The sequence below is a fragment of the Dunckerocampus dactyliophorus genome, chromosome 11, assembly GCF_027744805.1.
Source record: "Dunckerocampus dactyliophorus isolate RoL2022-P2 chromosome 11, RoL_Ddac_1.1, whole genome shotgun sequence".
In the NCBI taxonomy this organism is placed as follows: Eukaryota; Metazoa; Chordata; class Actinopteri; order Syngnathiformes; family Syngnathidae; genus Dunckerocampus; species Dunckerocampus dactyliophorus.
In genome coordinates this window covers 11,248,010-11,270,185 of record NC_072829.1, presented here as the reverse complement: position 1 = coordinate 11,270,185, position 22,176 = coordinate 11,248,010, and the positions used below count along the sequence as shown (strand labels likewise).

The window sequence follows — 22,176 nt, the reverse complement described above, 5'->3', positions numbered from 1 at the left end:
TTTTAATGTAAACTCTTTTTGAATAAATGAATATAAATGCTCGTGTTTTATGATTTTTGTGTTTTGTTTTATTGATGAAATGGAGGGAGGATATCACATGTGGGGAGGAGGGAAGGAAACCTGATGTGGACGAATCCACAAAGATGTTTTGATATTAAAAAAAAAAAAGAAAAAATGAACAAAAAATCTGGACATCATCCAAACTAATGACAGATCTTCAGGTGGAGGGCAGACTGGAAGAAAAAAAAGGAAGAATAAGGAAGTTTGAAAAGAGCATACTCATACTAGGCCTTGGTAAAATGACAATAGTAAAGACACAGGACAAAATCATCTTACAAAAAGAAAGTAATATCACTTGAATAAATTTGTATTTTACAGGAAAAAAGTGTAATATATAAGAATCAAATTGTATATTGTAAGAATCACAATTTCATGCCATTAATATTGTAATATTACAAGAAAAATGTTGTAATATTTGTGTTTTCTTTTTTGTGACAAAGTCATAACATTAGAAGAAAAGTCGTACTTTTAGGAATAAAGTAATATATCTTACGAGACTAAACTCAATATACTCTAAGTCACTTCTATGACAAAGTGATAATAATCCCGATATTAAATTGTAATAGAATAAACAGTCACTATTTTACAAGGATACAAGTTGCATATGGTGAGGAAACAAATCATAAGACATTTATTTTGAATTTTACATGAATAAAGTGGTAATACGGCGAGAATAAGATCTGAACATCACAAGAAAAAAAATGTTTATATTTTGAAAGAAAATGGTCTTAATACTGCCACTAGGAAAGACAGCCTACCTGATGCTTTTCTCCGTCGGACCGTCAAGGTGCACCCCCTGCTGTTTTCTGAATCTGCTCTTTGAGGATAAGGATGCTCTGCCTCTGCTCAGGGGGCAACATGGCGATCTGTTCTGGCGTCAGCTGCAGTACCTGCATAATCAGTGCGGCCTGCGGGGCGAAAAGGGGCGACGAGACGCAAGTAAATTAATGCGGTGAGACAATAATGTTGTCTTTGTGGTAGGACGACACCCCCAAAAACCTCCCCAATCCCCAAGATGTGATACCCACCTTCTCTTGATCCTGTGTAGAAACTTGGTTTTGGCCGGGGCTGAAGCCACCGCCTCCTGATGGAGGGACTCCAGAAAGGCCAGGACCCTGCGGGATAAACACAGGAGACGTTTGCAGTGTTTATCAGGCATCTTAATGATTATCCAAGCTAACCAGACAACACGTCTGTCTGTCCTCCATTGCATTTGTTTCCATATTCGTTGCATTAGCAACTACAATTGTACTCACTGTACTTGTGGGGTTATTTGTTGTGAGCTAGCAGGCTATTCCCATGATAAAAGTTTACAATTCGACTAACAGAACTAACTCCTTTGGAACAATAAACACTAAACTATGTACTGTACGCCTTTTTGAGCTGTTGTAGTATGTGTGTAAAATTAAAACAAGACACAGTCAACGTTAACATAAAAAAGCCCATCAGAGTTCACACATCGGAATATCCATATCGTTTACATCACTTGACTCAACATAGGCAATTGAATATGCTTACGCTGAATGTCATCAATTTGCCTACTGCTTATGTTTATTGACATTCTATTAACCCTGTCCGACGAGGACGGGATTTCTTTCATTTTCTGAATCATTTCCTGTTTATTTTTTTTAATCTAGAGAATAGATGGGCTGATATTTTTATAAACGATTCTTTCATGTATTCTCCAACCGTGAACGCCTCCGCTCCTTATGATCTCATGTACAGCAACACTAGCTGCTGTAGTTTGAAGCGTTCATCCACTTCTTGAAAGCATGTTTGCTCTGCTCAGCCTTCCATAATAGTTCTGAAAAGGCTGTTATGCATCTGTAGTTATCTGCAGTTGGGTACTTTTCATAAAAAGATATATGCTTGTTTTGCAAATGTCTTTCAACGTTACATTTTCTGTTTGCCAATTTCTCGCCACATATCAAGCACAGGTGTAAGCCAGGGTCAATGGTCATAAAGGCAAAAAAAAAAAGAAGTCCAATCAGAATTAAACTGTTTTCCTTTCTTCGGGGCTTGCGATAAGTCAACATATTTCAAACTCTTTTTGAAAATCCACATTTCCTCCACTTCGATGTAAAAAAAATTAATAAATAGCATCACAGATCTCAGCATGGGAGCTTTCAACAAGCAGGCTGAAGATGCGGCTCCGCGGCTGCGGGTTGCCGAACCCTGGACTATACCGTTAATAGCAAAAAATAAAAAAATAAAAGGACTGAACCAAGCACTGAAGCAGTTGTTTACCTGTCTCTGAGGGAGTGGCACATTGGGGCCCATGTTGTGAGGAATGGGGCCCGGCATTCCTCCCGCCATGGGAACCCTCTGGCCTGTCACGGGGCCACGAGCGTCCATTGCTCTGGGATCGCGGCCTGCAGAAAGACAGAAAACCACACCATTTAATAATAAAAATAATAATGAATTAGATTTTATAAAAAGGTACCCAAAGCACTTCACAGTGAAGTGAACCCATTATTCATTCACTCTTCAGTCACACACTGGTGATGGTACACATATGTAGCCACAGCTGCCCTGGGGTAGACTGATGGAAACGTGGCTGCCAATTCATGCCTATGGCCTCTCGGACCACCACCAAACATTTATAGAACAGTGTGGGCAGCACTGGAGGCAAAGTGGGTGAAGTGTCCTGCTCAGGACACATCCTGCCCTGTTTAATCAGGAAATTAACATCTTTTTCCTTATACAAGAGACTCGAACAAAAGATGTGTTTGTTTGTTAGTTTGCTGGTGCCAACACATAATCATAGACAAACTAAATTTCAGCACACCATCAAGCCTGACACTGGAGCTCACCTCTGTTTTCCATCGGAGGTCCCCGCTGCTCCATCATGGGAGGCCCTCTTGGGTCACCCATCATGTTTCGGGGTTCGCCCATAGGCAGTGGGCCCCTCATGTCCATTGGAGGCCCTCTCATATCTGGTGGGGGCCCGCCTCCCATTTGGGGCATGTGCACAGGCGCCGCAGGGTGGGGTGGAGGTGCCCCCATGTAGCCTCGACTGAAACAGACAGTTTAATTCGTAAAGCTTTAGCATGCATGTGGCTTACAGTCGCAGTGTTAATGTCTCACTTGGGCTCAATGGTCTCTCCTGTGACGGACAGCAGACTGCCCCCTCTGGGATCATTGGGGCCATCACCCAGCAGACCTCTGGGGGGGATGCCGCCCCCTCCTAAAAGACAACGAAAAATATGAAAACACAAAAACATACTTTTATCAACACCTAGAAAGAAATATACTGCCACCACCACCTTGACCAAGGATTACGTAATCTGTCAATTATGTAGAATTAGGTGGAGTGCATTACCTGGCTGCAACCAGCAAAGGCAGTGTAGGTTCATCTAAAGTACCTATTACAAGTTAACCTCGTTTTTTGCATGCCCTACTTTTGTACACTTCTTTTTTTCAACAATAATATGATGAAATTTCATCCCAGTCCCAGGAAATGAAATTCCCTGAAAAAGTTTTGAAATACCCCCCATCAGGTAAAGAAGTCAACCCAACCGGTCAGAAAAGTTGCAGCTACGTTCTGTATGAGGCCCTCGGTGGAAAAATTTGCGACACCCCTGAAGTTGTGGAACACAGCAGACGCCCCAGCCCCAATGTGTCCAACAGGGCACCACCTGTATTTTCCAATGCATTCCAATATATACTGTAAGTGGATAAAACCATAAAAACTAAATAAGAGTAGTAGCAGCTCAGTGAAATTTGCATCAAACAAATGAGTAAAAAAAAAAATGAATATTTCTATCTAAATTAATATTTTTTCAAAACCCATTGTCCTGTCAGTTTGCATAGCAATATTTAAACATTTTCTGCCTGTTTTTTGCACAGTATTTGCGGATTCTGAATGTGTTACCATAAAAACAGTATTGCACATACTAAGCTGCACCTTATTTTTTATTTTTTTTTTTAAATGGGACTGTTTTAAAAGACTCAAAAGGCTCAGGGAGACATTAAGACTGGACTCGAACACAATAAGAACAGGTCATGTGACTAAACACGTGCAGGGGTAATGTTCATAACGGCTTGTCTAAATTGGTCGGGTTAAGGTTGAGCAACATTACGGGAAAACCCTGAAACGAGGTCAGCGGACTATCGGAATACTGTACAGGTAAAGTGAATCACTAAGGGTTTTTTTTCCTCTGCTCTGTTCCAAAATGACAATCTGGGACTCCTATTGTGCAAGGGTCCATTTTAACAAGCAATTTAGGTTTTACTCAAACACAAGAACCTGAAAAAACCAAACAAGTCAGTGTCACCATGGACGGAAATAAATGTGACATCACAGAGGACCCTGGGAATGCATTCTATAATTAAAAGGTAAAGGTGGTGTACATTGTGAGACTTTTTATCAGGCGGGCAGTGTATTTTATGATTAATCTATGAAAAACCTGCATCTGTCACTGTGAGAGGAGGGATCAAACTCTTTGTGAGAACTGCACTAAAGGAAGGCAGCACATTTGGGAAAGCAGAGCGAGCAGCCTGATGCTACAACACACACATGGACATTAACAATAAGCATACACCATGTAGGAAGAAAAATAAAGGCAGCTTGTGGTCCACAGTCAAACAAGAGCAAAGCCAGAAGATGAAACATGCTGCTAATCGAAGTAGTGTTTTGTGTTTTCTTGGGTGTGGCAATGTTGCTGCCAGAGGTATGCATGACAATCCGATGCGACGGGTGTGTCAGTGTTAGGTCGCCGCTCACATTAATTACACCTTGACTGCCATGAATGCTATAAACAGCGTACTGTCAAGACGACTGATAGCAGGCGCCTACGCTTCACCAACTGATGAAATGTTCTTACACGATAAAAGGTCACCTGGGCTTCACAAAATGTTTTCGTAGTATTCTGTACTGCCAACTACATTCACTTGCCAGTTAACAGCTGCACTGGGATAAAAGACAGACAATAAAAAAATAGAAAAGCACTCTGAGAGCGCAGACCTCCGCGAAGTCCCATAGCTCCCCCCATATTTTGACTTACACCATAAATATTAGTCTTACATTTATTTTCTCTACATATTAGGTTCCTTGACCATGAAAACATACCAATAGCAATTGGATTCATACTGATATCAAAATCAGTTCAGTAGTTATTCACAAAAATTGCATTTTGCATAAATTGCGAGTTTGTCCTGGATCTGGATCCATAGCTTTTGAAGATAAACTGGAATTTGATTCCACAGTGTCTTGGCTATATAAAATGTTTGTTGCCTTCATTTGCTGCCTATGTTTTTTCCATATTCTGCATCATCGTATCTGGAATTATTCCATTATCTGGATCAGTCTTTGATATTTTGTAGAACCTGTTGGGAACCCCCCCCCCCAAAGTTTAGTGTCAGAACAGCTGGACATTTGTTTTGGTCAAAAAGAATATTTAAAAATGTTCAGTCTCCTTAAAACGGGATTCTTTTATATTCTTAAAATAATAATCCCTTCTTAATTTCTTATGTTACGCATTTGTCATACTTTAAATGTTTGAGAACATCAAACATTTAAATATTAGTCAATGACAACACAACTGAACACAAAATGCAGTTTTTAAATAAAACTTTTTCTTATTACGGGACAAAAAAAAAATCCAAACTATTAAATTAAATTATTTATGGTGCACGTCATGCTATATACATAAGAGGGTTTGCATGGGGAGGAGCTAACAGACCTAGTGTAAACTGGCACCTCAAGCCAATAGTAGAATCCAGGCTGACTGACTTAACGCTGAAACCAGCAAAATACAACAATATGGGAACCTGGAGAGCAGCGGCGCGTGCAAGCGTATTCAAGGGTCAAAATGTGCGTGCAGGGTGCAAAAAAAAACCAACATGTTGGCAGGTCTGCAGAACTGACTGAGGGGAGGGACAATGATACCTTGAGGCCGCTCGATAGCAGCTTGTGCAGATGCTCCTGTGGGAGAATGCTGAAGGTTTCCTGAGCCAGCATTAAAAGTGGAAAAGAACACAGGTCTCAAGAAAGCAAAGCGGCACTTTTAAGATGATTTTGGAAGCGTGCTGGTAATATTGCATGAGAAGGGATGTATTTAATGACGTTAGAAAACGTGGTGGATGACAACACTGAGACTGTGACTTTTAGGTTCAAGCACAGAGGCAGTTTTAAAAGGCTGTGACGCCCCCTAGTGATCACATTGAGGAAGGACAGGTGTAAACCAGGGGTGCTCGCACTTTTTTAGCCTGTGAGCTACTTTTAAAATGACCAAGTCCCAAAGATCTACCTACTACTATAAATATAACAAGTATAAATATTTACTATATTTATACTGTGTGTGTTCGTACATTAAAGCAATCTAATTTATCTTATTTATTGCAAAAGACAATGCAGCCAAAGTCAAGGCAACATATTAAAAAAGTTTGCAATGGGCACATTTTTAATTTCATCATGAAATAATAGTTTAAGAAGCAAACGTGTAGAAAACACTGATTTCTGTAGTAGAGTTCATGACGCAAAGCAAAGCCAGTAAACAATACACTTTTTTTCTACGTAACTAGCCGCTACAAGTGAACAGATAACGTTTGTTATAGATATAGACATCTTAGCGCAGAGTTAGTGCATTCATAATCTGAATAATAAAGATGAAAGTTGCATCTTCGTGTGTAGCTTGAAACCCTGCGGTGGAGCAAGCGTGAATCAGGAGGGGAGCTTAATGTCAGCTGACTGATGTCATATGACAACTACAAAGTGACATTTACGCGATCGACCCAAACTACCTTGGCGATCTACCGGTAGCTCGCGATCGACGTAATGAACTTTCTAAAACTTATAAAATATTCAGCTTGTTTTTGGAAAAAAGAAGACAAATAACAGTAAGAGAAAATAATTGTCTATATGAATGAATGAAATAACATTTAAAAAACAAAACAATGAACAAGCAGCAAAACACTGCAGTTAGAAAGGAGTGTCTAACTAAAAATGGAAGTGATGCAGCTTATCATTAAGTACAATTGGCCTGCATGATACGTGGAACATTAAATGACTCTTTGTATGGAAATTACCTGGAGGGCCAACTGGTCCCGGGGCCGGCACTTGTCCGGGTCCAGGCATGGCTCCAGGGACCACACCCATGTTGGGAGGCTGCATCATGGGAGGTGCTCCATTGACATGCATTCCAGCCTGATCACGACAAAAAAATAAAGACGTAAATTGTGTAGCAACCAAGCAACTTCAGAATCCCATGTAGAAACACAGCAACTGCAGTTTGTGTATTATTATAGGATAACCGTTATATACTTGTAATGTTATAGAATAGAAATAACTACATAGTGTGTACCACAAAATAACTATAACACAGCTGCTATATAATATTAGGATTGGACCATAAATATCAGACCAATAATTATCGGGCCAATATGAGGAATTATGACATCATACCAATATGTTTTTGCAAATAGTTTTGGCAGTAACTAAATAAAATTTAATGTAAATGCATATCAATTTTGGAAACAAGAACTATTATTTTATTGGGAAAATAATGTTTGAAAGCCCACAGTTTTTGTATGGTTATGTTGCTTTTTTTCTCCAGTTCAGTAAAGCTTTATCTGATGCAGCCACAAATAGACTGATATTTTTCACATTCCTCTTTCACGTCATTGTTGTTTCCAAATGTTGATGCTGTGTGTGAAAGCATAAAGCTGAGGTTTGATGATGTTATGTCTGTGTTGAATTGGAGCGGTGCATAAATTCAAGTTCATTCATGTTAACTAGCACGCTGCCTCTCACCTACACATCAAACAATGATGTGACAATCTTTTCTCTGGAACACAAAGACCAAGCCCGTAGCAATGGCAAGTCTGTATTCATTTTGTGGCTTTAATTCGATGTTGTTGTAAGCCTGATTTTGTTCAGTGCAGTCAGACATGATGAAACATGCAGGTAGGGCTGGGCGATATATCGATATTATTAAAATTTCAATACTTCTTTTAAGCACTATATCAAAAAGATATAGACTGGATTTGCGCTGTTCTCGTACGTTGACGCAGATGTCTCACTCCTGTGTGTGTGTGTGTCAGCGCACCTAAGCAGGACTACTAAGTTCCAGTGTTGCCAACTAAATCTGGTGACATTCCAAACCCTCTTTGAGACTAGCGACAAATCTAGCTAGTTTTTCTGGCGTCGGACAATTTCCTGGTATTTGGGAACTTAAAAGTGAAAGTTCGTATTGTTGTGCAGTTTGTGTGCTGTCACTGAGCAGCAGCTCAGTTGCTCCCGAGTCCACCCCGCCCCCAAAGCAGTCACAAGCCATCCGTGCAACCGTCAGCTACCGCTGCACACTGCATAGTGGAGATCCACGCATCCCCACTGGTGTGGATCTCGCCCCGTTTTACAGAGCGGGATCCAAAACGTAAGTTTCTTAATCTTCATTAAATGATGACTCATTATACTAAAGCCTCAATCGGACTCGGTCACTTACATATCTGTCAGTGTAACGTGTGATGGAAGAACGATATGTGATATAAACAACTAGTCCTAACTACAAGATAAAAAGGTGGAGGCTGGAGGTGAGTCTGCATGTAATTATTATGCTGTCACGACTTTGACTAAATCACACAGCAAATTGATCTATAAACATGTCAAATCCTACAATAAAAGTATTTTGCATGCCAATTTTTTCCCCCAATTTATTTTATTCCTTTATTCTTATTTTATTCCTATTCCTTTATTTAATTTTATTGGATGGACTTTTATTGGATTAGGGACCTGACTCACAGACGTTTGTTACAAAAGCCAAACAATATTGTTGGTTAAGCTATGTAATAAAAAAAAGTAAATTTAGCAATATTTTGGTTGCATTATATTTAATGCTTTGAAGAGCTATTTTCATAACTATAACCAATTCCACAAATTGTAACAAAAGCTTATTAAAAAAAAAAAAAAAAAATTTGAGGCCAAAAATCTGGATCGGGACATCCCTAAATGTCACTAATTAACCAATTGATTCGCCTGACCTCAACCCCAACCAGGTGTGTTGGACTGCGAACCAGTCCGTTGACTCAAAAAGGTCGACCACTGACATAAATGACACGCATTGCCACGACAAAGTGCAGAAGAATGCAGAAGCAAAATTTGTGCAAGTGGCAAGGTGGCATAACGCTCCGCAATGAGAGGAAAAAACACTTGCAGCGACAAAGAAGCTGCCTAAAGCAAGCCACAAAGAAAGGCCTGGGGCTCGCTCCCATCGCCGTGGCATCCTGCACTGAAGACACCGGACCACATCGGCTACCAAACTACCACATTTGTATTTCAGACCCACTGCTATTTTTTTAATGTTTTGTTAATACTAGTGATGTTATGATATTTGGTAAGGACAAATCTACGGGTTCAGTTTGTCAAATCCAACTTGAGTTGTTCTTATCTTCAGGTGTTCAAATTACAGTTAAATCCAAATTACAAAAATAATAGAATAAAAAGTTATCGGTTATGAGTATTGATCTTGAGAAGGAGGAAGATATCAGTATCAGCTTGAAAAAAAATATTGCATCCTATATAATACAGTTAAACACAACTAAAATAACCACTGACAAACTGTAAAATCATGTAATTATTACGACTCCTTCCCACAGTAATACTGCAGTAATGACTACTGATCAGTGTAATACTGTAGTACTACGTGTCTAATCGGCACTACAAGTTAACTTGACTCAGTTGTCACCATTTTAACTAAACAAAAGTAACTTTGAATACAAGTATTAGGTGACATTTAAGCAGTTTTTTTTAAGTGTTCAGGAGTCAGTTCAACATCAGTGTTGCACCTACCACAGGCTGCTGTTGAGGGGGTTGCATGTTGGGCTGTGCGGGTGCTGGATTAACTGGCGCTGCAGCCCCTCCCTGACCGCTTGAGATGAGCGGCTGTACTGTGGTTTGGCGGTGGAGCATTTTCTGTATAAGTGACATAGCAATGAAAACTGTCATTAGAGCACAGGTGCAGAAGAGATATTCTCAGTAGTCTCTGTATTTCTCACCAGGGCGATTTCAGGGTCGACAATGCGCATGACGACCTGGGCCTGCAGCAGAGCATATGCTAGCTGAGGGTTCTGAAGCAGCATGTTCCTCGCCTCCTGGGGACTGTTTTGGACACACAGCTGTAAAGAGGAAACAACAGTTATTCAGCTATAAAACATAAGTGTTTCTCCTTCAATTATACACTCTGTGTATAAAAACAACATGGCAGACGAGAAGTACCTTCATCTGTTTCATGAGTTCAAACATTTGTTCCGGTGGTAAACTGGCCACAGCTCGACTGATGGACTCTGGAGCCTCCTCTGACGGCATGCTATCCCCATAGGGTGACTCAATAATGGGTGCTCCAGTTCCCAAACCTGTGAAAGACAGACATATTGACAAAATCACCTCATAAGCCCATATCTGACATAGCATGTGTGACTATCAAAACACTTACTTTTAAGCTCTTCCTTGTTTTTCTCACTGGCTGCGTTGTCAACACGCAAAGCCCGACCACTGAACTCCCTGCCGTTGAGGTTCCGCATGGCGCTTAGCGCGGTTTCCTGGTCTTGGTATTCACAGAAGCCATAACCCTTTGGTTTTCCCGTTTCTCTGTCATATACTAACCTGAGCAGCAAGAAAACAAACATCCACAATGTTCGCATCCATGTTAACATTGGAGAAATACCATGAACAGCACTATAAACAATAGAATATAAGTTTGTCATTTTTGAATTAGTGTTGTACTTGTATTGTATTGTATTGCTTGTAGACTCTCTTCTAATTGGATTCAGTACATGAAGTATAATAACAAAAATACTGTGACTAACAACTACGGATGGATGGATGGATGGATGGATGATACTCACCTGAAGCTAACAACAAGTCCGACTTCAGAGAAGATGTCTTTTAATTGTTCTTCGGTGGCTTCATAGGGAATGTTCCCCACTAAAACGTAGTCAAAAAGTGAGTATTTTGACAATTTACGTGACTTCAGTTTAAAAATTCGTGCAACAAAGTAAAATTGATTTACTTGCTGGCTTAAACGGCACGAGCCTATGCTCCCAGTGTGTTAGCTAGCTAGCTAATACGTGTATTTCACGGATGTAAATTATATGCATATATATGGTCTTTACAAAAACAGAAATATAGACAAGGAACACTTACCGAACACTGATCGCAATGAACGGTCGACAGCTGGGTCTCTACCAGCCGCCGCGGCGGCTGCAGCAGCGGCCGCAACAGCAGCAGCAACGTTCGCCATTTTGGGGGAACAGAAATTAATGCAACACCCGGAAGTACAAAAACGACAATTTCCGGTTTCTGCCCAACACCAATTTTTTTTTTTTGATAAGCGACACCTTGTTTCTCCAGCAAAACCTAGACCAGCAACATTGACAGATAAACACCACTAAATAAAGAAATAAATTAAAACCATGTAAATATATATATATATATATATATATATATATATATATATATATATATATATATATATATATATATATACACATATATACATATATATATATATATATATATATATGTATGTATGTATATCGATCTGTATGTATATCTATATGTATATATATATGTTTATGAATATGTTTTGCTTGCTACTTGTTAAGGCTACTATCTTACTACTTCACCCATACAAACAAGCCTTTTCTACTTTTTGCAGAAAAAAGATGCACACAAGACACATTTTATTGGTTCTAGCTTGTGAATTGGACCTTCCTTCGAACAAATGATGTAAAAAAAACCGTCCACCAGCAAACCTGTACTTCCTGGTTGTAAGTAAGATGTAAAATGTTATTACAGCGAACTTGTACTTTAATTTAAAAAAAAAAAGTTTCCTAAAACCATCAAATGTTTTCACTGCACCCTGTTTGGAAAATTTCTGCTTTGGATCTTAAAATAGCTTTTTTTTTTTTTACTGCAGCTTGGTTAAATTTTGATTGCTCTCTTTAAAGCACAGTACCACAATAGAGAGTTAAGAGCAGGGGTGTCCAACGTGCGGCCTCTGGGGCCATTTCTAGGCCATTGCTTGTGTTGGGTTTTTTGGTCCACTGTATATTTTTAACACAAAGCTGAGCCTTTTCCTTTCAATGTATTTAACTGTTTAGCATACATTGGATTGGTTTTAGATTGTTTCATAAACAATAGGTGACCCTCGTGTCTTTTACTGTTTTGTCACCCATGGTCTGTGGAGAGAATGAGCTTCAACTGTGTACTCGATATTTACCCATTAACAGTCACATTATTTACCTTTAAGCATCGGCACTGTTGGAACAACTTGACACACTTTATATCTAAACATTTTTGTGACTGTTCTTACACAGTCTCCAAACAAAAAACATAACTTGTTACTAGCGAGACCAGTAGTGTCCATTTTCAATCAATCCGATACCAAGTAAATGCAGAGCCAGGCCCATACCGAAACTAAAACCAATACATTTTACATGATTTTGTGATTTTACCTTGAATTTGTTGATCATGACTATAATTAAAATAAAACACAGTACAAATGTTTTTTTAGGCAAACAAAAAATATTTGTATTAACAAATCAAAAATATATAAAAAAAATAGCTACAAGACAATCTAACAATATCAACAAATGAATACAATTATTCCATTCCATTCCATTCCATTTTCCTCCGCTTATCCGGGTCCGGGTCGCGGGGGCAGCAGTCTCAGTAGGGAAGCCCAGACTTCCCGGTCCCCGACCACCTCCTCCAGCTCCACCGGGAGGACACCGAGGCGTTCCCAGGCCAGCTGTGAGACATAATCCCTCCAGCGTGTCCTAGGTCTTCCCCGGGGCCTTCTCCCGGCTGGGCATGCCCAAAACACCTCACCAGGGAGGCGTCCGGGAGGCATCCGGACTAGATGCCCGAGCCACCTCAGCTGGCTCCTCTCGATGTGAAGGAGCAGCGGCTCTACTCTGAGCTCCTCTCGGATAACCGAGCTCCTCACCCTGTCTCTTAGGGTGAGTCCCGCTACCCTACGAAGAAAACTCATTTCAGCTGCTTGTATCCGCGATCTCGTTCTTTCGGTCATGACCCAAAGCTCATGACCATAGGTGAGGGTGGGAACATAGATCGATCGGTAAATTGAGAGCTTTGCCTTCCGGCTCAACTCTCTCTTCACCACGACGGTCCGGTACAGCGACCGCATTACTGCAGACGCTGCGCCGATCCGCCTATCGACCTCACGCTCCAACCTTCCCTCACTCGTGAACAAGACCCCGAGATACTTGAACTCCTCCACCTGGGGCAGGACCTCATTCCCAACCCGGAGGGAGCAATCCACCCTTTTCCGACTGAGAACCATGGCCTCGGATTTGGAGGTGCTGAGTCTCATCCCAGAAGCTTCACACTCAGATGCAAACCGTCCCAGTAAACGCTGCAGGTCACAGCTCGATGAGGCCATCAGGACCACATCGTCTGCAAATAGCAGAGATGAGATCCTAGTGCCCCCGAACTGGACTCCCTCGACACCTTGGCTGCGCCTAGAAATTCTGTCCATGAAAATTATGAACAGAATCGGTGACAAAGGGCAGCCTTGGCGGAGGCCAACGTTCACCGGAAACAGGCTTGACTTACTACTGGCAATGCGAACCAGGCTCCTGCTCCGGTTGTACAAGGACTGAATGGCACGTAGTAGCGCGCCACCAATCCCATACTCCCGGAGCACCCCCCACAGGACACCGCGAGGGACACGGTCGAATGCCTTTTCCAGGTCCACAAAGCACATGTAGACCGGTTGGGCAAACTCCCAAGTACCCTCCAGGACCCTTGCAAGGGTGTAGAGCTGGTCCAGTGTTCCGCGACCAGGACGAAAACCACATTGCACCTCCTGTAGCCGAGGTTCGATTAACGGTCGTACCCTTCTCTCCAGCACCCTGGAATAGACTTTCCCAGGGAGGCTGAGGAGTGTGATCCCCCTATAGTTGGAACACACCCTCCGGTCACCCTTCTTGAAAAGGGGGACCACCACCCCAGTCTGCCAATCCAGAGGTACTGTTCCCGACTTCCACGCAATGTTGAAGAGACGTGTCAGCCAAGACAGTCCCGCAACATCCAAAGCCTTGAGGAATTCAGGGCGAAACTCGTCCACCCCCGGAGCTTTGCCACTGGGGAGCATTTTGACTACCCCGGATACCTCAGCCACGGTGATGGAACTGTCCGCGTTCGTATCCTCAGTCTCTGCTTCCTCTAGGGAAGGTATGTCAGTGGGATTGAGAAGGGCCTCAAAGTATTCCTTCCACCGCCCAACTATATCCTCAGTCGAGGTCAGCAGGCTCCCGTCCCCACTGTAAACAGTGTGGACCGGGCACTGCTTCCCCTTTCTGAGGCGCCGGACGGTTTGCCAGAACCTCTTCGAGGCCGACCGAAAGTCGTGTTCCATGGCCTCACCGAACTCCTCCCACACCCGAGTTTTTGCCTCGATCACCGCCGAAGCCGCGTGCCGCTTGGCCTGCCGGTACCCGTCAGCTGCTTCAGGAGTCCCACAAGCCATCCATGCTCGATAGGACTCCTTCTTCAGCTTGACGGCAGCCCTGACCTCTGGTGTCCACCATCGGGTTCGGGGCTTGCCGCCACGACTGGCACCGACCACCTTGCGGCCGCAGCTCCGATCGGCTGCCTCAGCAATGGAGGCACGGAATAGAGCCCATTCGGACTCGATATCCTCGTCCTCCCCCGGGATGCAGGAGAAGCTCTGCCGGAGGTGAGAGCTGAAGACTCGACGAACAGGAGACTCTGCCAAACGTTCCCAGCACACCCTCACTACACGTTTGGGTCTCCCGGGTCTGTCCGGCATCCTCTCCCGCCATCTAATCCAACTCATCACCAGGTGGTGATCAGTTGACAGCTCAGCCCCTCTCTTTACCCGTGTGTCCAAAACATGCGGACGCAGGTCTGATGATACGACTACAAAGTCGATCATAGACCTGCGGCCTAGGGTGTCCTGGTGCCATGTGCACTTATGGACATCCTTATGCTGGAACATGGTGTTTGTGATGGACAAACTGTGGTTCGCACAGAAGTCCAACAACATCACACCGCACGGGTTCAGATCGGGGAGGCCGTTCCTCCCAATCACGCCCCTCCAGGTCACACTGTCATTGCCCACATGGGCGTTGAAGTCTCCCAGCAAAACGACAGAGTCACCAGTTGGGGTGCTCTCCAGCACCCCTCTGATGAACTCCAGGAAGGCTGGGTACTCTGAACTGCCGTTTGGCGCGTACGCACAAACGACAGTCAGGACCCTTTCCCCAACCCGAAGGCGTAGGGAAATGACCCTCTCGTTTACCGGGGATGACTCCAACACAGAGGCACCGAGCCGGGGGGCTATTAATAAGCCCACACCAGCTCGCCGCCTCTCCCCTGCAGCAACTCCAGAGTAGAACAAGGTCCAACCCCTCTCGAGGAGTTTGGATCCAGAACCCAAACTGTGGGTCGAGGTGAGTCCGACTATATCTAGTCGGAATGTCTCAACCTCTCTCACAAGTTCGGGCTCCTTCCCCGCCAGAGAAGTGACGTTCCATGTCCCAAGAACCAGATTTGGCCGCCGAAGACCAGGTCGCCTAGGTGCCCGCCCTCGACCGCCACCCAAAACGCAATGCACCGGACCCTTATGCTTGCCCCCGCAGGTGGTGGGTCTACGGGGGGGCAATTATTCCCTTATTCCTTTTTATTACATACAGTGGTTTGGGGACAATGAAGTCCATAATTCCCCTTTTGCCACCATAAGCCCTCCTGTGTCCAAGGAATTATTCTGTGAGTTTGTAAACAATAATAAAAACAAAATAGAACTGAAAAATATCAATCTCATCACGCCAGTATCTATTTGATATTGATACTACCTCTGATATCAATACAATCCACTAGTAGCCATTTGAGCAAAGCACCTCAACTGTGGACAATAAGGTTGCATGGGGGGGCAGCAATGATGACAGCTGCAACTGTTTATCATGTGGGATTTAATAGCACACCTTGCGAGGTAGCCAGGGCTCGTATTCACTGATCCTGGCTCAGACTGCCATTATTAAACAAGACAGATTCATATATGAGGCTGGATTAAAATTCAAGCCCAACTACTGTAGATCTACTCTACGAGCTCACAATTTGATTGACAATATGAGGTAGCAATCCCACGGTGCGATATAATAATGTTTTCCTTGGACATTTCACTGCTTATTTATTGGGTGGATATTGCAGAGTTAACAGTAATTGAGATGAGAGAGAGAAGAGGCCTGAAGGTTACTGGAATTTTGGGGATGGTAGTGGATGAAAACAGTGCAATTTAAGTAACATAACCATCAATGGCAGCACATCTGACATGCACTATATTAAAGTATATTTCTATAATGCAACGGATTCATGCTAGTTTTGTCCTGTTTTTTTTTTTTTATGTGCTTGAATTATATCTCATACACTCCTGATCAAAAGACCAGTTGAAAAATTGCAAGCATTTACTTTTGCACTGTTGGATCTTAAGGATATTCTAAGTCGAGGTTCAAAATGCAAAAAGAAGAAATATGAGTGACACTAACGAAATTTAGTAAGCAATTTATTGCAAACAACCATTAAACTGAAATAGAAATGACCGTTTTTCAACAGATTTGAGTCTGGCCCTGTGGAAGACCTCCTGTGTGGTCCCGATACCAAAGACACCGCGTCCCAAGGAGCCTAACCACTTCAGGCCTGTTGCCTTGACCTCTCACCTGATGAAGACCATGGAGAGGATTATCCTGCAGCACCTGCGACCCCTGGTGGGCACTCAGCTGGACCCCCTGCAGTTTGCTTACCGGCCTGGGATCGGAGTGGACGACGCAGTGATCTACCTGCTGCACAGATCACTGCTACACCTGGAGGACAGCGGGAGCGCTGTGAGGGTCATGTTTTTTTACTTCTCCAGTACCTTTAACACCATCCAGCCGTCACTACTCAGAGTGAAGATGGAGAGTGTGAGAGTTGACCAACACCTGACTGCATGGGTTATAGACTACCTCACCAACAGACCACAGTATGTGAGGCTCCGTCACTGTGTGTCTGACATGGTACTCTGCAGCACAGTTACCCCTCAGGGTACGGTGCTCTCCCCTTTCCTCTTCACCCTCTACACCTCAGACTTCACACACAACTCCACACAGTGTCACATCCAGAAGTTCTCCGACGACACAGCCATCGTTGGTTGTGTTTCAGAGTGGAATGATCTGGAATACAGGACGGTCATCAGGGACTTTGTCAGCTGGAGTGAGCTTAACCAGCTGCAACTCAACACCAGCAAGACAAAGGAGATGATCATTAACTTCCAGAGGAAAACATCCCATTTCACACTGGTGAACATCCAGGGAGCGGACATTGAGTTGGTAGACAGCTACAAATTCCTGGGTGTTCACCTTAAAAACAAACTGGACTGATCCGTCAACACCCACGCCCTCTACAAGAAGGGCCAGAGTCACCTCCACCTGCTGAGGAGACTGAGGTCCTTTGGTGTGTGCAGGACTCTTTTACGGACCTTTTATGATTCTGTGGTGGCCTCAGCCATCTTCTATGCTGTGGGCTGCTGGAGAGGGGGCAGCACGGACAGGGACAGGAGCAGGATCAATAGACTGATCAGGAGAGCGAGCTCTGTCCTGGACGGTCCTCTGGAGTCCGTGGAGGAAGTGGGGGAGAGAAGGATGTTGGCTAAGCTGACATCCATCATGGACAACACCTCTCACCCGCTACATGACACTGTTGTTTCCCTTAGCAGCTCCTTCAGCAGCAGACTGTTACACCCACGGTGTAAGAAGGAGAGGTTCCGCAGGTCCTTCATACCGACCACTGTCAGGCTCTACAACACCTGCACCACCTGAACCATGTTGTAGTCACTATGTATTCTTTACTTGCGTATCTTGCTTGCTGCTGTAACAAGTGAATTTCCCTGCTGTGGGATAAATAAAGTACAATACAATACAATACAATACAATACAATACAATACAAATAGGCCATTCATCACCTGATCAAAAGTTTAAGACCATAGCTCAAAAAAAACAAAACCCGAACACTACACCCAAATACAAAAAAATGTTCAAAAAAGGACTCAGTAATGAGAAGCTGCACCATTCTTATGAATCACCTCAAAAATTGGTTTCAGCATGCTTGATGCCAGTGTTTCCAGGAGACTAATGTGAATGTTGCTCTAGGTGGTGAAGACTAAACTTGATTCTAAACTTGCCTTGCCATCCATCGCCAAAAGTTCTCCATGCAGTATTTTTTAGCAAACAGTGTCATCATTCTATGCATTGAGTCATGCCCTGAGACATACAGTACAGTATATTCACAGTGTACTCTCACTATCCACGGGTTAAGTCTGGACCCGTGTGTGCGGTAAATCTGGGGCTTCAAATCAACAAACAGCAGGCCTGATTTGCTCAGCGGGGTTAAGCCACTTTAACAGATTGCCAAGATGTCCTGACCTTACGTGCCAGGTGCAGGTATCTAAGAAACATGACTGGGAGCCATAGTGACATCTGTAAAGTCATTTGTAATTCTAATCCCACACCTACAAGCATATATTCCATATTCTGCTGCCCAAAAAACCACTATGTCCACTCACAATTGTGTTTTAGCAAAATGCGTGTCCACATTCATGTGCTATTAGCCAGTCAGATGTTGGAAACAGTTGCGAATTCTGACATGTATGTTATAGTGAGAGATAAGATCTATACGCATGTGTGACGCTAAACAACCTGAAAGTATGTTTAAAATCAGCACTCATATGCCTGTCTTTGCACAAAATGAAGTTGTCTGATATCAGGAATAATTGGACAAGATCTGCTGTCATGGACATAAATAAATGATCATATATCCATCCATCCACTTTCAATGCTGCTTATCCTCACTCGGGTCAAGGGGGTATGCTGGAGCCTATCCCAGCTGACGTTGGGCGAGAGGCCGGGTACACTCTGGACTGTTCGCCAGCTAATGGCAGGGCCATATAGACAAACAACCATTCACACAATTTAGTCGCCAATTAACTTAACATGCATGTTTTTGGAAACTCCACACTGAGATGCCCAACAGAGATTCAAACCACTTTCTCTCACAGGGCCATGTAGGTTTTGTTTTTTTTCTCCCTTAATAATAAAAAATTTCATTTAAAACTGCATTTTGTCTTGTGTTGTCACTGACTAATATTTAAGTTTGTTTGATGATCTGAAACATTTAATTGCGAGAAACATGCACAAAATAAGAAATCAGGAAGGGGGCAAACACTTTTTCACACCAATGTATACATTTGCTGACCCTTGACGTGAGTAACACAATATGTTGACCCACAATGACAGCCGTACCGGCGCTGCTCAATGCTAACGCTGGTGCTATCTATGCCCGATTTTTGGCAACACAGCATACGCCTGTGGTTTCAACACATCAAAGCCGAGGTCCAACTGTAAGGAATAACACAGGACGTGACCAAGCACAGTATTTCCAAGTAATGGCCATGTTGGACCTCCACTTTCTCTCGTAGAAACGATATGATGCACAATTTTAGTGGTTTTGAAACTATGATTTTTTTTCTCACCGTGGTGTACCTTGAAACCGGTAACTGGCCCATGCCTAGTGTGGACATGGACAAAAATGTTCCAAAATGAAATTATCAAACCGGTGAAAACCACTGATGGTACATAGGCTTGATCTAGTGGTATGCAGAAACACCATAATTGTACAATACGCATTTTATTAATTTATTGGTATTAATGTTTCTTATGTTCTTATTCATTTTCTTGTGTTTTCTTTCTTTTTTGGGAGAATGAACAGAACAAGAATTTCATTGCATAGCAGAACTACCTGTTTTACTGTGCATATGACAATAAAACTCTTGAATCTTGAATCTTTAATCTTTATAACCAAACTGTTGCTTAATTTGAATTCAGTTTAAATATTCCTTTGCTGAAATATTGTTTAACTCTCCTCATACGCTGCAAGCTGCTTAAGATCCCTTGCTTCCATGTTTATGTGTCTCAGTGGCAGGGTGAATTCTGTATTCACACCTCCTTGTCGCCACTGTTGATGCTCCACAACCACCAGTCATGGGTTGTGGCGAATGCAACACGGCCAAGGGTGCGGGTGACCAGGGGTATAACGAGGCTGCTTCTCTACTCCTCCACTGCAAGGTTGGTCGCAGGCAAGACTGGTCAGGCTGGGGAGCAACAAAACCCCTAGGAGAAGAAAAACTCTCATTCCACACTTGGGCAGATGGAATTTGTGAGCATGGGGACACGCAATCATTGAGAGGAAGGAAAATCCCCACACAAACCTCAGTGTACAGAGGTTGGATATTGGTCTGATCACCCGATCCCAGAAAAAAACATCTGATTACCAATACCAGAAACACACAGCAACATTTTTGCGAGGCAGTGGCTTCCGCTTGGGAAAAAAGTATACAGTCATTCCTGGATTATCGCGGTTAATTAATCCAGACCTGACCGCAAAATGTGAATTTGATCATCACGGGCACGCTATTCCCTCACAAAGACAACCACAAAATCACCTGGATCTCACCGGATAACGACAGGAGAAACCAAATCGACCACATGCTCATCAAGAAGTTCATGACATCTGTCAGAGACACACAGGTGGTGTGAGAGGTGCTGAAGTAGTGAAGACCAACGTCAAACTGAAGTTGAAAAAAAACTTTGAAAAGGTGCAGAATAGGAAGCAATACGACACCAGGAAACTGAAGAACCCCGAGGTGAAACCAAGTTTATGCAAAAGCTGAGCAACAGTTACAATGCTCCTGAAGTTGAGGTACCTGAACCTAAAGGTGAAGAGGGAAAGATGGAAGAAAGGCAATTAACTTGGTTATGGAGACAGCGAAAAAAGTACTTGGCTAAAGAAGTCGTCCAAGCCGTGGATCAGCCACACTGCCAATTATCTTTATACATCAACTTCTTTGCATTTTTCAAAAGCATTCCACTTGGAACACAGACATCTGACTGGACCATCATGAAGGCTTACAGCATAACAGATAAAATCACCAATGTGGTGAAGGTTCTATCCAACAACTTTGAATGCACTACCATGGTGTTATCATGGACCGATTCAAGATGGAGACAGGTGTCAAGCAGGACTGCAACATATCTGGCACAAGGTGTTGGTGACGACTGTACTGTTGCACGGTTCTGAGACATGGAAGATGACAAAGGCCGACAACAAGAAACTGGACATTTTCCAAACCAAATGCCTCTGGCGGATACTGAAGACACAATGGCAAGATTGCATAAGAAACTAATAGGTACTGGAACAAGCCGGAATGGAGAGCCTGAGCACGGAGGTCTGCAAGAGAAGGTGGTAATGGTAATGGTTTAATTCTATTTGAACATGCATACAAATTACAATGGAATCACATTGTGCAATTTGCAGTTCCACATGTCCTAAACGAGTAGGAAGAAGCAAAGCTTATTTATTCCTACCCCCCATTCGTTTCACATCAATTGCAATACATTTATTTACTTCATGTATTCCAAATGTGGTCTTTGCCAGTTAATCCATAGGAAAATGATAAGGTAATGTAACAATGTGGGAATATAATTGTCAAGGATTTCCACAATCATAATAAATAATAATGACATATGATAATCAGTATAAAAATAAATAATAATCAGCATAAATACACATAACAGAACATAGCTGGAATAATGGGTGAGTCCTGACAATGAACTCACAAGAATGAAGAGTGATGATTGTTGTAGTGCTTAGACATCACATTTTGTACACGGTGGTTCAAGACTATTCCTCCTTGTCTGCAATCTTCACTCGCTAAATGTACTGCAAAAAAGATCATTGAGGATAATTCATAATGCCGCGTATAAAGAACATGCAAACCCCTTATTTCTAAAATCACAAATATTAAAATTCCCTGATTTAGTAAATTTTCAAACAGTTAAAATAATGCATAAAGCAAACAATTACCTATTACCCCAAAATGTCATACAATACTAAGAGAGAAGAAATAGGATCTCAGGGAAAAACTAAACTTAAAACACACATATGCGAGAACAACGCTAAAAACCCCACAGCATTTCAGTATGTGGAATGAAATTATGGAAGGAATTCAAACAAAGCACCAAGATGAGCGATTTAAAGAAAC

General features: G+C 42.7%; 1 protein-coding gene across 2 annotated transcripts; it reads right to left on the bottom strand.

Moving 5' to 3' along the window:
* Window positions 1-4: 4 nt before the first annotated feature.
* Window positions 5-11,302, bottom strand: cstf2 (cleavage stimulation factor, 3' pre-RNA, subunit 2). 2 transcript variants are annotated; one of them, XM_054791357.1, is made up of 14 exons: window positions 11,201-11,302; window positions 10,903-10,981; window positions 10,491-10,660; window positions 10,274-10,410; window positions 10,054-10,173; window positions 9,848-9,970; window positions 7,090-7,207; window positions 5,951-6,010; window positions 3,148-3,247; window positions 2,874-3,076; window positions 2,308-2,432; window positions 1,089-1,175; window positions 819-968; window positions 5-233 (listed from the first exon to the last, which is right to left on the bottom strand). In XM_054791357.1, exons 1-13 carry the CDS (start codon window positions 11,295-11,297, stop codon window positions 843-845), a joined length of 1,545 nt encoding a protein of 514 aa, XP_054647332.1. In that variant the 5' UTR covers window positions 11,298-11,302; the 3' UTR covers window positions 5-233; window positions 819-842. The 2 variants fall into 2 exon arrangements, with proteins under 2 accessions (XP_054647332.1, XP_054647333.1); XM_054791358.1 differs by lacking the exon at window positions 5,951-6,010 and having other exon boundaries at window positions 6-233.
* Window positions 11,303-22,176: the final 10,874 nt, after the last annotated feature.

Bases quoted from the DNA above. Each gene is read 5' to 3' on its own strand.
- cstf2 (XM_054791357.1), bottom strand. From the start codon at position 11,297: ATGGCGAACGTTGCTGCTGCTGTTGCGGCCGCTGCTGCAGCCGCCGCG. The intron at 6,011-7,089 runs GTAATTTCCATA...ATGCTGGCTCAG, and splicing joins GGGACCAGTTGGCCCTCCAG to GAAACCTTCAGCATTCTCCC. The intron at 969-1,088 runs GTGGGTATCACA...TTCGCCCCGCAG, and splicing joins CTACACAGGATCAAGAGAAG to GCCGCACTGATTATGCAGGT.